Source organism: Malus domestica, chromosome 10 (assembly GCF_042453785.1).
Source record: "Malus domestica chromosome 10, GDT2T_hap1".
NCBI lineage: Eukaryota > Viridiplantae > Streptophyta > Magnoliopsida > Rosales > Rosaceae > Malus > Malus domestica.
This window is the reverse complement of record NC_091670.1, coordinates 11,741,310-11,757,354: the sequence shown is the minus strand read 5'-3', so window position 1 is coordinate 11,757,354 and position 16,045 is coordinate 11,741,310. Positions and strand designations below refer to the sequence as shown.

The window sequence follows — 16,045 nt, the reverse complement described above, 5'->3', positions numbered from 1 at the left end:
AAAAATGGATTAGAAAAAAATTGAATAGATTTTATATATAAAAAATGGTACATTTTACATATAAAAAATTGGTATATTTAAGAATGAGTACATTTTAACATTAAAAAGTTTTACATGAATGGGTACATATAATTAGTATGGGTACATTTAGCAAAATAAAAAGTACAAATAAAAAAACTATATGGGTACAAATACAAATAAACTTTAAAAAATATGGGCACAAAAAGAAATTAATATATGGGTACAAATTAAAATTGAAAAGAAAATTGGTACAAATTAAAAATGGGTACAAACTAAAACTAAAAATATATGATAAAAAATTTAGTCATAAATATAAATATACTAATTGTAACATTTTTAACATTAAATGAATATATTTAGAAATAAAAAAATATTTTATTATTAAAATAATTAATGATATTATTAATACCCAAGGACCTTGATAAAAAATTGAAAATGAATAAATTTTAATCAATGGAGTTGCAAAAAAAAGGATGAGAACCTAATTTCTCCTTTTTTTTTTCTATTTAGTTAAAGAATATTGCAAAAAAATATGTGAAATAAAGAACGGAGAAATGTGAAAGAAAAAAAACAATGTGGGTTTTTTATTTGATCAATAATTTGCCGATATGTTCGCAAACATTTCCAAAATTATTCAATCCAATAGTTTTTTTGTTTTTGTCGAAATTCAATCCAATAGTTTCGATCATGACATTATGCCACCACTTCTTTTTAGGGTTTCTCAACCTCCACGGTTGAGTCGAGAATCATAACCAATAGAGCCTTCAGCTGCCACATTCCCAATATTTGTTCCCTGTGATTGGCTAGAAGAACTCTGCCCCAATGCTCCCTCAGCCGCAACAGGAAGAACTACATCATCAGGTTGATCCTGGAAAACAATTATATAATCGGAAATTAACCAACACAATTATAACTCCTCTCTCCCAATCTATTGCCTTGAGGTTGGCATGTTACCCCCAAGGCAATGGATTGGCGCGCAGAGGAGCTAGGGTGTAGAATCACCGTTTATAACTTCGATTTTAAGTTAAACAAAGGCTAAATTTTACTTTTGCTCTTTGTAGTTTGTTCAAGATTCACTTTTGGTGCCTGTAGTTTGTATATGTAGTTTAGTAATTAAGTTGTTGTAATTCAAGGACACCTTTCAATTTCAATTAAATTTTCATGGCGGAAGTAGTTTATAGTGTTCTTACAATCCGAAATAACATAAAAGGAGCACAGTTGGACCAGTCCAAATTACAGAGACCAACAATAAACCTCAACAAAACCACAGGGACCAAAAAACTTGGCGTCAAAGAAAATTAAAGTGATGAAGCTGATGATCAAAACTAAAGTAAATTTGACTTACAATTTTATCATTATCTATTTGATTTTGTTGAGCAGGACTCCTGGAGCAAGAACAAGAAAATGATGTCAGTCTGATGAACGAACCTGTATATATGGCGACAATTAAAAAAGTTCATGTTTATCCCTTCACTTGTGACTTATGTATCTTCAGAGGAAGGAAAGGGCATGCAAGAACTCAATTCTTGCCATATATGCTCTCTTTTTTTCGAAAGATAAAAATTTATTAGAAATTAAATTCGAACAGTTACATTTGCATCTTCTGCTAAAATTTTGAAAAGAAACTCAGGACCTAATTCATCCCAGCCAAATCTCCCGCCTCTTGCCATATATGTTCATTGTTCAACGTTGTAAAGAAACGGATATATGGAGCCAGAAACTCCCACGCAACTATGATATATAATGATAATATATATATATATATATATATATATATATATGTGTGTGTGTGTGTGTGTGTGTGTGTGCAGCTTGTATAGATATATGTATATTACACATATAACACCCTAAAAGACGTTAAGGGTACCTGCTGTTTGAATACTCAAGGCTTTCTTCAATGGCTTTAGCAAGTTGCTTACAATATTGTTCATCGTCACACCCAGATTCATTCTCTACTTTAAAAGTAACAAATTTTGCAATAGTTAATTTCATGAATTACTAAAAAAGAGATTAACTAATTATAATCATTGTTAACATGCTTTTATTAGATTATTAGGCTTAATCAGTCTCACCGATTTCAATATTTGGGCCCTTATCTTGTAAATCTAACAGAGAAAGTCGAGTGGCACACTCTATGTCATCAATTTCGTCTTGCCACAATGAATCCTGTATTTTGATGAAGAAAATAAAATTAAAATTTTGACAAAAATAATTATTTTTAAGGCGGATGAAATGGGTGAAATCACAAGAAGGAAAAATAGGGAGAAAGAAAATGACATAATATGGGAAAACGTGAGAGTAGTAGTCGAGCATTACCATTAGATGAGTTAGACAAACGGTGTGGCAAGATATTCCAAATTAAGAAAAACTCTTTTGAAATGGACAAGTACAATAGGCTGAGTGAAGAGTCTGAAGACTACTGGCAAAGGAAATATTTATAGGTACTTTTGGTCCAAAGAAATCTTTTTATAGGTTAGATCATTATAAGAAGCTAGCATGTTGGAAATATATAAATGAAGAGTCATTAAGAGACTATATATATAGAGCAAATCTAAATTTCATGCGCAAAAGCTCTCACATTAATTAGTATTTGCATGATAATTATTATAAAAAACAATAAAACTATTTCGACACGCAAATCTGATATATTTAAGGTTGGTTTGAAATTGTAATGCCTTAAAAAAAATTATTAAAAAATCTAGAACATTAAAGGTAAAATTAAAAAAAAAAAAATCTTTTTTAACTATTGTCAATGATAGTAGAAAAGCAAAGTCTACCATGCTTCTTTAAAAAATGTAGTTTTTTTTTTTTCAAAACATAGTAATCAATGCCTATTTAATGAAATTTTTAAATAGTGAGTATATCCCCACATATTTTATAAAATTACAATCTTTACTTCTACATTAGTGTTTTTGACAATTATTATCACAATAAATACCTTACAACTTTTAGTCATCTAAGATATTCACAATAATTTATATAAAAGTTTATCAAACACTCATACACTTTTTTTTTTTTAAAATCACTTTTACAAAAAAGAGTTCACCAAACATTCAACAACTTTATTTACAGTTGTTTATTCTCATAACATGGTAGAAGCAATTTTTTTTTAAAGCACAACAACACCAAACTAACCCTTAATAGTCTACTATCTAATGGAAATAGGTCATATCATTGTATATAGGTTTCACCTGTATTACGGAGTATATCAACAAATACGCTAATTTTGTGTATCCAAATAGCACTCACTCCTTAAATAATAGAAATTGAACAATACTTTGGGAAATTTTTTAAATGTTTACAAATTTTTTAATTTCTCATATAATCTAAAATTTTAAGAAATTTTTCATATCAATTTTTCACAATCACTAGTTTTTCATTTTTTTTTTTTGAGCAAGCAAACGATATTATTTAAAATAAGGGAGAGGGGTGGGCTTAGCCTCACAATAGGCTAGCAATAATGTGGTTCAAATTCACCTTTGGCAATAATCGAACCTAAAACCTTTCACTTACAAGTAAAGACAAATACAACTAGACCATAGTACTAAGTAGCTTATCTCATCTTAACTTCTTTAAGTTTTCTATTCAAACTAAGTCATGTGCCTTACATATAATTTGTGTTGTTCAGGTTATTTTGGACATTTCAACTCCTCACTCTTCTTCTAACAAGTTGACTTCAAGAATAAAATATTTCTAGGGCTTCTTAATAAACGAAAAATGGGGTTGATTTATAGGATCCGTTGATCCAAGTTTTTCATTCGAAAAGGGTCTAAAATAACCCTAAACACATTAATGGAAAATTAACGATAGATCGGTTAAAATTTTAATTCAATTGCATGCGATACTAGATGACTTTGGGTTTAATTTATGATTTTGAGTGGGGAAACTATGAGAGGCAAGTACAAACCAGCTAAGAGCAAGTCCATCTGTTCTGCCATGGTAAAGGACATGGAGAAGCTAGAGTAAGTACTATTCACGCTGAATAATAATTGCCTTATTATGCGTTCATCCTTGCAAGAATCTCCATGACAATTATTCTTCTCAATTATTTTTTTCTTTCGGATGCCTAATTAAATCATTTAATAATTATCGGACAGGTGATATTAGTTTTAAAAGAAAAATTAATGATAAAAACTTGAAAACTTTAAATGTTAACTAAAAATCATGTAAGAACTTTATTTAATGGTTAGGACAAAGTCCAACATTAAACTAGTCCAATTAAAATTGCTCAAACAACAAATTTCTAATTTTGCCCCGACGGCAGCCTTGTCCGTTTATCATCTCTGTTACTTTCTTCTCTGCTATTCCCTGCCTCCATAACCTCAAATCCCTCATCTGCCTTCATCACCACCAGGAGCCGCAAAGCGAGAGAGACTGCGGCTGGGAGAGTCGCGGCGGCTCCTGCGGAAAATGAACTTAGTAACCCAGCAATTAATCCATGCACATGAAACAGAGGGAGGGCGATAACCGTTGAGTCCGGCTCAGTGAGTTTGTAGACCGATTTGATGTTCTGGACCGAGGAGGCCAAATTGAGTTGCGTCAAGGGGACTCCCTTGGGCCGGCTCGTGGTCCCCGACGTGTGGAGGAAGAGCGCCACGTCGGAGGGGTCGTTGACGAGTTGCGAGACAGAGTCAGGGCTCCCCTCGGCGGCGGAAGAGAGAGTAAGGTGGCTGGCGGCCGCAGATAGGTTGGTGGTCACGTAAGGGATGTTGAGCTTGGAAGCAGCCGCTTGGACCGCATGAATCGGTTCTTGCGGCATGATCATGAGCTTCGATTCCTAGTCGGAGAGGTAGTCGAACTCCTCCACCGTGTACGCCGCACCGAATCACCGCAAAAAACATCACAACAAACTATAGAACGGACAAAAAAAACCGTCAGAATTTTTTTTATCTAATTTAAAAACTTGTTTGTTTGAGGAGAAAACGGTGGAAAATAAAACGATGCGATATGTACCTCGACGGTGTTGGGGAGGGTGAGTGCTTTGTGCAATTCAGGTCCTTTAATGCCATCATGTGCTTTATTAAATGGGTTATTTTTTGATCAATGTGAATTGCAGAGCAGAAGAAGCAGAAATTTTCTGAGATTAAAATTGGACTGGATGATGCCGAAGCTTTGGTAATATGCTGTATAGCATACAAATTTCACTTGTTTTTGCTTTTTCTGGAAAGCTTCATGGTTTATATACTTTCCTTGTTTGTTTATGTGAATGAGTGATGGGATTTCTTTTGGGGGCTTATTGGGTAGTTTCTCGTTCAAGTGTTTGAAGCAGAAACCGTTGACTACTTGAACTACCTTTGCTACTGGCTATGACATGATATGAAAACTGAACCAAAATTGTGTATCCGAACCAAAATAACTTACACTATTCTTATTGTGTATCCGAACCAAAATAACTTACACTATTCTTCAAAATAACAAAATAAACACTATTTATGGAATTACAACAAAATAACTATACTATTTATGAAATTGAACCAAAATAACTCACACTATTTATGAAACTAAACCAAAATAACCCACACTATTTATGAAACTATACCAAAATAACCCACACTATTTATGAAATTAGACACACTATTTATGAAACTATACCAAAATAACCCACACTATTTATGAAACTAGACCAAAATAATCCACATTATTTATGATATTATAGCAAAATAACCCACACTATTTATGAAACTAGACACACTATTTATGAAACTATACCAAAATAACTCACACTATTTATGAAACTAGACCAAAATAATCTACATTATTTATGATACTATAGCAAAATAACCCACACTATTTATGACACTATAGCAAAATAACTCACACTATTTATGAAACTAGACCAAAATAATCCACATTATTTATGATACTATAGCAAAATAACCCACACTATTTATGAAACTAGAGACACTATTTATGAAACTATACCAAAATAATTCACACTATTTATGAAACTAGACCAAAATAATCCACATTATTTATGATACTATAGCAAAATAACCCACACTATTTATGAAACTAGACCAAAATAACCTACACTATTTATGAAACTATAGCAAAATAACCCACACTATTTATGAAAATATAGTACAATAACTCACACTATTTATGAAACTCGACCAAAATAACCCACATTATTTATGAAACTATAGCAAAATAACCCATACTATTTATGAAACTAGACCAAAATAACACACACTGTCACATCCTGGCCCGGGGTCCACCACATCCCGGGCTCGCTCCACCATCGTAGCACTATATTATCCGCTTTGGGCCCCGACCACGCCCTCACGGTTTTGTTTCTGGGAACTCACATAAGAACTTCCAGTGGGTCACCCATCATGGGAGTGCTCTCATGTGCTACTCGCTTAACTTCAGAGTTCCGATGGAACCCGAAGCTAGTGAGCTCTCAAAAAGCCTCGTGCTAAGTAGGAATGAGAATATACATTTAAGGATCACTCCCCTGGGCGATGTGGGATGTCACAATCCACCCCTTTACGGGCCCGACGTCCTCGTCGGCACACCACGGCCAGGGTTAGGCTCTGATACCAAATTGTCACATCCCGGCCCGGGGTCCACCACATCCCGGGCCCGCTCCACCATCGTATCATGATATTGTCCGCTTTGGGCCCCGACCACGCCTTCACGGTTTTGTTTCTAGGAACTCACACGAGAACTTCCCAGTGGGTCACCCATCATGGGAGTGCTCTCGTGCGCTACTCGCTTAACTTCAGAGTTCCGATGGAACCCGAAGCCAGTGAGCTCCCAAAAGGCCTCGTGCTAGGTAGGGATGAGAATATAGATTTAAGGATCACTCTCCTAGGCGATGTGGGATGTCACACACATTATTTATGAAACTATAGCAAAATAATCTACACTATTTTTGAAACTAGACCAAAATAACCCATACTATTTATTAAACTATAGCAAAATAACCCACACTATTTTTGAAACTAGACCAAAATAACTCACACAATTTATGAAACTATAGCAAAATAATCTACACTATTTTTGAAACTAGACCAAAATAACCCACACTATTTATGAAACTATAGAAAAATAATCTACATTATTTATGAAACTAGACCAAAATAGCCCACACTATTTATTAAACTATATCAAAATAACCCACACTATTTTTGAAACTAGACCAAAATAACTCACACTGTTTATGAAACTATAGCAAAATAATCTACACTATTTTTGAAACTAGACCAAAATAACTCACACTATTTATTATACTATAGCAAAATAACCCACACTATTTTTGGTTATGAAACTATAGCAAAATAATCTACACTATTTTTGAAACTAGACTAAAATAACCCACACTATTTATTAAACTATAGCAAAATAACCCACACTATTTTTGAAATTAGACCAAAATTATATCATAATTTGCCATGATCATAATTAAGGGAAATTTTAGTTACATATATATGTTCTTGTTCTAGATTTGAGTTGGAGCATGAGACTAGAGAAGAAGCGGAGGAAAAGTAAATAGCCGGTGTTCAACTTTAAGAAATAGTCAGTGTTTAGTTTAATAAATAGTGATAGTATTAGTGTTTAGTTTAAGAATTAGTGATAATACCCGAGTTCAGTTCTAGAAATAGTTCATGTTCAATTTAAGAAATAATCACTGTTCAGTTCAATTTAAGAAATAATCACTGTTCAATTTAATAATTAGTGATAATACCCGAGTTCAGTTCTAGAAATAATCACTGTTCAGTTTAAGAAATAGTGATAGTACCCATGTCTAATTCTAGAGTTAATATTCAATTATAGGAATAATGTGAATGGGAGGCTAAGGAACCTTGAAACCATATCAAGATTTGCGGAGTTGACCATGACACATAGGGGAAAAGTGAAAGCTATTGTCACATATGTCATTGTAAATTGTAGACCTTAATCTAGTGTTAGAAAGTTGTGTACAATGGAGATAATATGTACAGAATTTCGGAAACAAGGAGACTAGACTGGCTTTTGGTTAAAAATTTAAAAGAGGAAAGCATTGCTCCAGTAGCTTTGAGGTGATGCAATGCTTTTGGGTAAAAATATGGTATGTAAAAGTTTTCCAATTTTCAAATAAGAAATGGTTGCTTGCAACCATGATAGTTTTTTGTGTTTGAAATGACCTAGTTGTTGCAAATTGCAGGAAGTACATGCACTTCATAATTATTTTGCATAAAAATTGTGTTGATGCCATTTAATTTGCTTTTTTTTTGCTACAATTGAGTTTGTAAATTGTCTCTGGAAGACATCATTGAAATTAGTCATTTGAATACGTTTAGGCTGTTAAGTTTTACGAATTTTTTTTTTAGGTCAAAGGTAAATAAATATTTGGAATAAAAAACATAGCAATTTTTATTCCTAAAGAATGTTAAACACGACCTATAAATAAAAAAAAAGTTAATTGCAGAGCTATGGTAGTTATGATCTAGTGAATGGTTATTTTGTTTTAGCTGGCAACCCACGTTTGTTACTCGAGAATAGCTACGGCAGTTAATTGCAGAGCTATGGCAGTTATGGTCTAGGGAAAGAAAAAAAAGTTGAAAATAAATTACTTTTTGTTTTATATGACTTTTTGGGTTAGATGGCAATTTCGTAAATAATATGAAGTTGTATTAACAGATTTTGGTTAACATCTGCTGGGGGCAAAGCTGGAAGAAAAATTTGTTGTTGCATGCTGGGCTTTTTGCTTCAGCCCGTGTGATTTTTTTTTGGACCTGTTGTATGTTACTTGTGTCATTTTCATTAATATCAAGCCATTTTCATTAAATAAAAGTTGTTAATGGTTTTTGGTTAAGAAAAAGTTGATCCAAGTCCTTTTCATTAAAGCTCCCAGTTTTAAATAGGTTGCTCAAAAATCACCATGTGTCCTTGGAAAACATGCAAAATGTTTTGTGTAAGACCATGATTTTTCAGGGCTGGAGTAAGGCCGATTAGAATACGAATACCTTAGAAATTGGGGGTCACACACAAAACAGCTCCAACTAGGTTGAGCTGCACAAACAGACTAGCTATGCCACAAGATCCTACGTTCTGGGAAGGTAGGCAAAGTCCATCAACTTCATCAAGATTGACCATTCTCTTGTTCTTCAAGATACGAAAATCTGATCCGAATGGGGATCCTATAAGTTTCCTGTATTCTTGGAAATTCCTACAATCTAGATATTGGCGTGCGCTATAAGTAATCACACTCATAAGAGGATACAATATCTACTCTTAGATATCTTATGTGATTCTCTATGTTTATTATAGATTCTATATCCTATGGACTAGTATAAATACACATTTCAAGTATTCATCTCTGGTAACACAATTATCGCATACTTGATTCTCTTGTGTACTGCTTGAGTATCATAAATTACTTATTAACTTGACCGTCGGAGAGCTTTTGGCCCATACCCCGCCAGTGCCTAGGTATCTTACGATTGTTTACTCTTTTACAGGTGGGCGAGTTTGTACATCTTCTTCACACACGGTTCTTGGTACTTGGTTGAGAGTGAACTCATATTCTCCCGACCAAATCACTCTGCCACAATCATGTATGCCGATGAAAGTTTAATGAACGCTCATGTTAACACCTCAACGGAAAACAATTTATTTACCGACGCCTTTACCACCCTAGGTGCAAGCAATGAGGTCTCCGACCCTTCAACCGTCCCAGGGAATAACGGGCAAGCAATGCAGTCCTAGATTATAATTAAGTAATTAACTTAGGTTTTCAGCTAATTTTGTAACCGAAAATCCTATTTTCTTTTCCATCTATTACGGACTTCTTTGACACGATACAATACACAAGCATGAAAAACTACAGTCATCAATCATGGAAAAAAAAAGAAAGAATTTTAATCATATCAACAATTAACGGAAACTACGAACGGACTAGTGTAATTTTTCTTCGGTTAATTATAAAATCAAATTCTTTTGTTTATGCTTCTAATTTTATTTTAACCTATAAAATAAATTTAGAACAATATAATAAATAAAATTATTTATTAAATTCGTGCATAATAAAATATACAACGAAAAACACATTACAACTATGCATAACACATACTTTGTTGATTAACCATGACTCTAATACCATTGTTGGGCTACTTTAGTACATGTGTGTGGAAGTGTGGAAAGATGACTTAAGCATATATAATCCAATTTACATGTATGATTAGCGGAACTTTAGATTCCGTTTAATCTTATTAAATTAATCCATATGATTTAGGTTAATCGACGTGCTTGTATTCATGTAAAACAATTTTAAGAACCCATGCATAAACTTAAATTAAGTTTAGAACCGCATCCTTTAGATTTCGTATAAGGATGAATTCATTATTGAGGCTCCAAGTGTTAGCCCTCTACTAGTATCCACGAATGAATCTCCAGTTGGTTAAACAGTAAGAACTGCTAAGTCCTTCTCCTCCAATAGGTGTGGCGGCTAGGCTGTGCTTCTGGTGTTTTTGTTTTTCAATTTCTATTGTAGTAACTAGTAAGGTTTTTTAGCAGTTTAAATTATCAAACTAGCTTTTTTTCTTAACGGGTTATCCGCATATAAATCCATTAAGAAAAGAACATGTTCTTAATGGGATACCCGATAACAACCTGATTAGTTATTGTGTTGACCAAAAATATGTTATTTCCGTGTCGTGTTAATAGGTCGTGTAAGAAATTGTCAAATTTAGTTTTTACCTATCACACGCTCCTTTCAATTTCCAACCGTTTGATTAAATGAATTAAAAAAAGAGTAAATTGTAGTTATAGTTCTTTAACTTTAACTCAATTGGATCAATGGTCCCTCAACTAAAAATCTATTACCATTGGTCCCTTAACTCATCAAAACGTGCAGCTATGGTCTCTCAACTAAAAATCCATTACCATTGGTTCCTTAATTTTAATTCAACTGGAGAAATAGTCTCTTAACTTTAACCCAATTGTAGCAATGATCCTTCCAACATAACTCTAGTTGACAAAAATTTTGACGTAGTTGACAAAAGGGACCATAATTATACACTTTGATGAGTTGAGGGACCCTAATTATATAAATGGTTATTCCATCATAACTTATTTTGATAAAATTTTGATGAAATTGATGAAAAGGACTTTAGCTACACATTTTGATAAGTTGAGGGAGCAATAATAATGAATTTTTAGTTGAAGAATCATTGCTCAAATTTGATTAAAATTGAAAAACCATTGCTACAATTTATTTTTAAAAAAATTAATAAAAAAGGAATTAACAAAAATACGTGAGACTAAAAAATGTGTGTGAATTGCGTGACCCATTTCCATATAATAACTTCTACATCTTTCCTTTTCGTTTTCAAGCCAAGTCAACAAATTTTAGAGAAAAATTCTAAGTCCACAAATTATTTTGTTGTTCAAATTTGTTTGAAGGTAAGAGCCATTAATGGTGTTTACAAATTTGTTGGTACCTTCCAAAAGCGACGTGTTCATAACCCAATTACGATTCACGCAACCTGCCCATTTCGGTAATTTGACACGTTAGGAATCTAAACGACGACCCATAAATCCGATCCTCCACATAAAACGACAACCAAATATTCATGGATCACAAGCACATCGCGCTCTAGATAAACCGAACACCACCACCGCCAAGTGCCAACTATCCCCACTATCTCTCCACGCGCCGCTCTCTCTCCCTCCTCCATGGCGATCACTCTCCACCCCTGCCGAATTCCGCCGCGTACCGATCTCTTCTTCTCGGAGAGCCTCACCGGGAAGCCATCTCTCAGTTTCCGGAAACGTTTCTCCGTCCGATGCTCCGGCGACTCCTCTTCCTCCGCCGTCGAGTCCGACTTCGACGCCAAGGTCTTCCGCAAGAACCTCACTCGAAGCAAGAATTACAACCGCAGAGGCTTCGGCCACAAAGAGGCGACCGTCGAGCTCATGAACCGCGAATACACAAGTGAGTAATCTATAGACTATAATCAGCTGCAGCTACTCCTCAGAATCAGTAATTAAGCAGCTAATGAGTCGATTAATCAATTTTAAATTTTGAGTTTTGATTATTTAAGGCGATATTATTAAGACTTTGAAAGAGAACGGGTTCGAGTACACCTGGGGAAACGTGACGGTGAAGCTCGCCGAGGCGTACGGATTCTGTTGGGGCGTTGAGAGAGCGGTGCAGATTGCTTACGAGGCCAGAAAGCAGTTCCCCGATGATAAGATCTGGATCACCAACGAGATCATCCACAATCCAACCGTCAATAAGGTCGCTATTAATTTTTGCAATTTAATTTGGTTTAATGTCAATCATTTTATTTGTAAAAATATATCGAATGTATTAAAAAATGTTAGTTAATTATTTAAGAGAAATTTTATTTGAACCCCATATTAACTTTAATTAAACTATCTCTTTAAACCCATATTTACTATCTAAATTACCCTCACAAACCCAATTCAATTTGTAGATTTATCCGTACACTCATTTAGAAATAAAAACCCAAAATTTGCAAAGAGAAGTCCATTTCAAGTTAGGACTACGAAAAAGTGGACAAATTCTTAATCCAAACAATATGATCGTCCTTGCAATCGTATTGCAAAAGAGCTTGTTGCACTTGTTTAAGGGTTTTTTTTGTTTGTTTCAAATGGTCTGAATCTGAATTCTAAATGCTATTGTTTCTTTATTCTTATTTTTCTTCCTTCTTTGGTTAAGTTGAAGTCCTCTCTCTGGTTGTGACTATCTATCAATTAAGTACAGGATTTAACCTAGTATTTTTAGGGATGAATATTTATCTTTAGGATGTATTTTGTTGGATGAAATTTCATATCTTTTAGTTTGATTTACCGCAAGGAGGATATATCATATATGTTTGTGATGGTGAGTTGGATCAAAGAGATAATTATTCTCTTCAAAGCTCCAACTGCCCCAAGATTTCCAAGCCTCGGCATTTTCAACTTAAACGATTCATGGTTGTTCTGTCCGATATGTCATAAGAAATATCCTAGTACAAGTCCATGAGCAGACAAACGAACGAGCCATAGAATCCTCTTCTGCATGTCATTTGATTTGTTTGACCTTAGAACTATGACATCTCCCCTGGACGATCTCAGCACTATGGCATCTCCCATTGCTGCTGTTGTAGATTTGTTTGCCCTTTGGTGTTTGTTTGGGTTTATTGATAAATTTTAGTTGTATTGTTAAATTCATCTTGTACTTGATGGTAATTATGTCCTAGGGTAAAAAAGACAATTAACATTTAAAGTTTAAGTTGGGTGTAAAAAGTGGTTATATGGGTTCAAATAAAATTTCCCATTATTTAATCAATTTTTTTTAGGTCAAACAATAGATTTTGTTAGATTAAATATTGGATAATGTAAGGGTTCAACACCTTTTCACGGTAAAGGGCCACTTGCTAATTATTTAACTAATTGAGTTGAGATGAAATGGGCAGAGGTTGGAGGACACCTTTTCACGGTAAAGGGCCACTTGCTAATTATTTAACTAATTGAGTTGAGATGAAATGGGCAGAGGTTGGAGGAGATGAAGGTGGAGAACATTCCAATAGAGGAAGGGCAGAAGCAGTTTGATGTGGTGAACAAGGGTGATGTGGTCATTTTGCCTGCTTTCGGAGCCGGAGTGGATGAGATGCTCAACTTGAGTAACAGGAATGTTCAAATTGTTGACACTACTTGCCCCTGGGTTTCCAAGGTTGGCATTTTATTTTTAGTCCATTCGACATTTTCGGTGAAAATTTAAATTGGGTCTGGTATGTTATGACTGTGTTTTCGCGTGAAGGTTTGGAATACTGTGGAGAAGCACAAGAAAGGAGATTACACTTCGATCATTCATGGGAAATATTCTCATGAGGAGACTGTGGCCACAGCTTCTTTTGCTGGGAAATACGTTATAGTGAAAAACATGGATGAGGTAAGTGTTTTGTACTTTGTTGTAGATTTTCTGGCGAAGTTAAAATTTTTAGCTTCAGTTTATAGTGCTTCTGTTTGTCAAGCTAATGAGTTATTAATGCCAATTTTATTTCAGGCAACATATGTGTGTGACTATATTCTTGGCGGTGAACTTAATGGGTCTAGCTCGACTAAAGAGGCATTTATGGAGGTGCTGTTTTGAGTTGCTTATATGGATTCAATTGGTTTTGTATGGTATCATGCAGTGTTGAAGTGTTTTTGTCTTTGACCGCAGAAATTTAAAAAGGCACTTTCTCCGGGGTTTGATCCAGACAGAGACCTGGTAAAAGTAGGCATTGCAAATCAGACTACAATGCTTAAGGGGGAAACGGAAGAGATTGGTTAGTCTTTGAAGTTATGTTAAGTTAGTCCATCATTTGGTGAACAGACTATTAGGGTAAATTATGGACTGCCTCTTTCAATCTAACAGGAAAATTAGTAGAGAGGACCATGATGCGTAAGCACGGAGTGGAAAATGTCAATGACCACTTTGTGAGCTTCAACACAATATGTGATGCAACTCAGGCAAGTTCTTTCTCTTGTTCATGGCTTTTCTGGTTAGATTCTTCTTAGATTTCTATTAGAACAATGTGTAACCATGCCTTGTCTTTTATCCTCTCATAAGATTGTATTTATTTTAATACCCCACAGCAGCAGTTATGTGCACACCCTTGCGAAGCTTTTGCCATTTGGCTTGAAAGCAGGGTTACTTTAAAAGGAAAACTAATGAAAAGGACTTGAAAACTTTGAGTTTTAATGATAAGGACAAAATAAAGGGTAAAGTGAATAGTACCAGGATTGACTTTTTAGTGTAAAAATGTGGTTTTTCGTTAAAGTGAACAGTACCGGGTGCTTTTCATTAAAGTTCCCTACTTTAAAACACTTGCTCACCAACAGTTTTGTATACATTTTTTTGAACATTCCGAGAGATTTAAAATGTGATATGTGTTCCGTTTATAGGAGCGACAAGATGCAATGTACAAGCTTGTTGAGGAAAAGCTTGATCTTTTGTTAGTCATTGGTGGGTGGAACTCGAGTAACACCTCTCACCTACAAGAAATTGCAGAAGAACGTGGAATTCCCTCGTATTGGATCGATAGTGAGAAGAGAATAGGCCCCGGAAACAGGATAGCTTATAAGCTCAATGTGAGTCTCTGAAGCCATAGAACTGCAATTTAGTTTGTTCTGGATTACAAAATTATGTTATTCTTCTTCCAAAACAATAACAGAAACAAAACTACATTATTCCGTTATTTGTTGTCTTTCCTGTATGGCTTTGTACTTATCATACCTGTCTGTCATGTTTCTTTGATAGCATGGCGAGTTGGTCGAGAAAGAGAACTGGCTGCCTGAAGGTCCCATCACCATTGGAGTGACATCTGGTGCCTCTACTCCAGATAAGGTAATTCTCATATATGTGAATGTTATTTGAACCACTAAACCGCATCTGCTGAAACTTGAAAGCCACGTGAATTCACGTTATCTGCCTAACTTTTTACTTCCTAGCTTAATAATTGATCAATTCAAATCCATTTGGGTTTCTCCCAGGTCGTCGAAGACACTCTTATCAGGGTGTTCGACCTCAAGCGTGAAGAAGCCTTGCAACTAGCATAATCCAAGTTAGGCATCATCGCTTGATAGTTATATAAGCAAGAGGAAAGTGTACTGTATCCTATACCCTAGAAACGTAATTGTTGCATCTGGTATGATATTAGGTCGAGGTTCCATTGTTGTACCTTGTATGTGTTAATATGCCTTGATTCGTGACCTGTAAACTCAAGTCCAAGTTCCTCAATTACGGTCTCGATGTAACCGAAGTCCGACATATGAGATATCGCTTTCATGATGGACAAAATCTTGGGTGCATTCGAGTTATATCTCCTATTTTTATCATGTGACATGCTGCCTCATTTGTAGGCCCGTTGATATTCATTTTCCTTTTGAATATTCACATTTTGTGAAACTGATCATTTGTTTGATAATTACTTCTAATTTTTAGTTCTAAATAAAAAATAAAAAATAAACGAAAACTGAAAGCACTTAACAAACAAGTTTTCAGTTTTTAAAACATGAAAATTGAAAACTAAAAATGAAATGTTTA

The 16,045-nt window shown here is 34.6% G+C and overlaps 1 protein-coding gene and 1 long non-coding RNA gene across 2 annotated transcripts; one reads left to right on the top strand and one right to left on the bottom strand.

The window, feature by feature from the left end:
- Positions 1-4,170: 4,170 nt before the first annotated feature.
- On the bottom strand, positions 4,171-5,112 carry LOC114827557 (uncharacterized). The gene is made up of 2 exons (XR_011572178.1): positions 4,975-5,112; positions 4,171-4,871 (listed from the first exon to the last, which is right to left on the bottom strand). It is a non-coding gene; the product is annotated as an uncharacterized lncRNA (long non-coding RNA).
- Positions 5,113-11,333: 6,221 nt separating this feature from the next.
- LOC103420733 (4-hydroxy-3-methylbut-2-enyl diphosphate reductase, chloroplastic) lies at positions 11,334-15,799 on the top strand. Its single transcript, XM_008358773.4, has 10 exons — positions 11,334-11,941; positions 12,051-12,247; positions 13,508-13,687; positions 13,775-13,906; positions 14,021-14,095; positions 14,180-14,285; positions 14,375-14,469; positions 14,905-15,090; positions 15,260-15,346; positions 15,493-15,799. Exons 1-10 carry the CDS (start codon positions 11,683-11,685, stop codon positions 15,556-15,558), a joined length of 1,383 nt encoding a protein of 460 aa, XP_008356995.1. The 5' UTR covers positions 11,334-11,682; the 3' UTR covers positions 15,559-15,799.
- The last annotated feature ends 246 nt before the right edge of the window (positions 15,800-16,045 follow it).

Excerpts from the sequence above, each read along its gene's own strand:
- LOC103420733 (XM_008358773.4), top strand. The coding sequence starts at position 11,683 with ATGGCGATCACTCTCCACCCCTGCCGAATTCCGCCGCGTACCGATCTC. Across the intron at positions 14,096-14,179 it reads CTAAAGAGGCATTTATGGAG|AAATTTAAAAAGGCACTTTC; the intron begins GTGCTGTTTTGA and ends CTTTGACCGCAG. Across the intron at positions 15,091-15,259 it reads GGATAGCTTATAAGCTCAAT|CATGGCGAGTTGGTCGAGAA; the intron begins GTGAGTCTCTGA and ends TTTCTTTGATAG.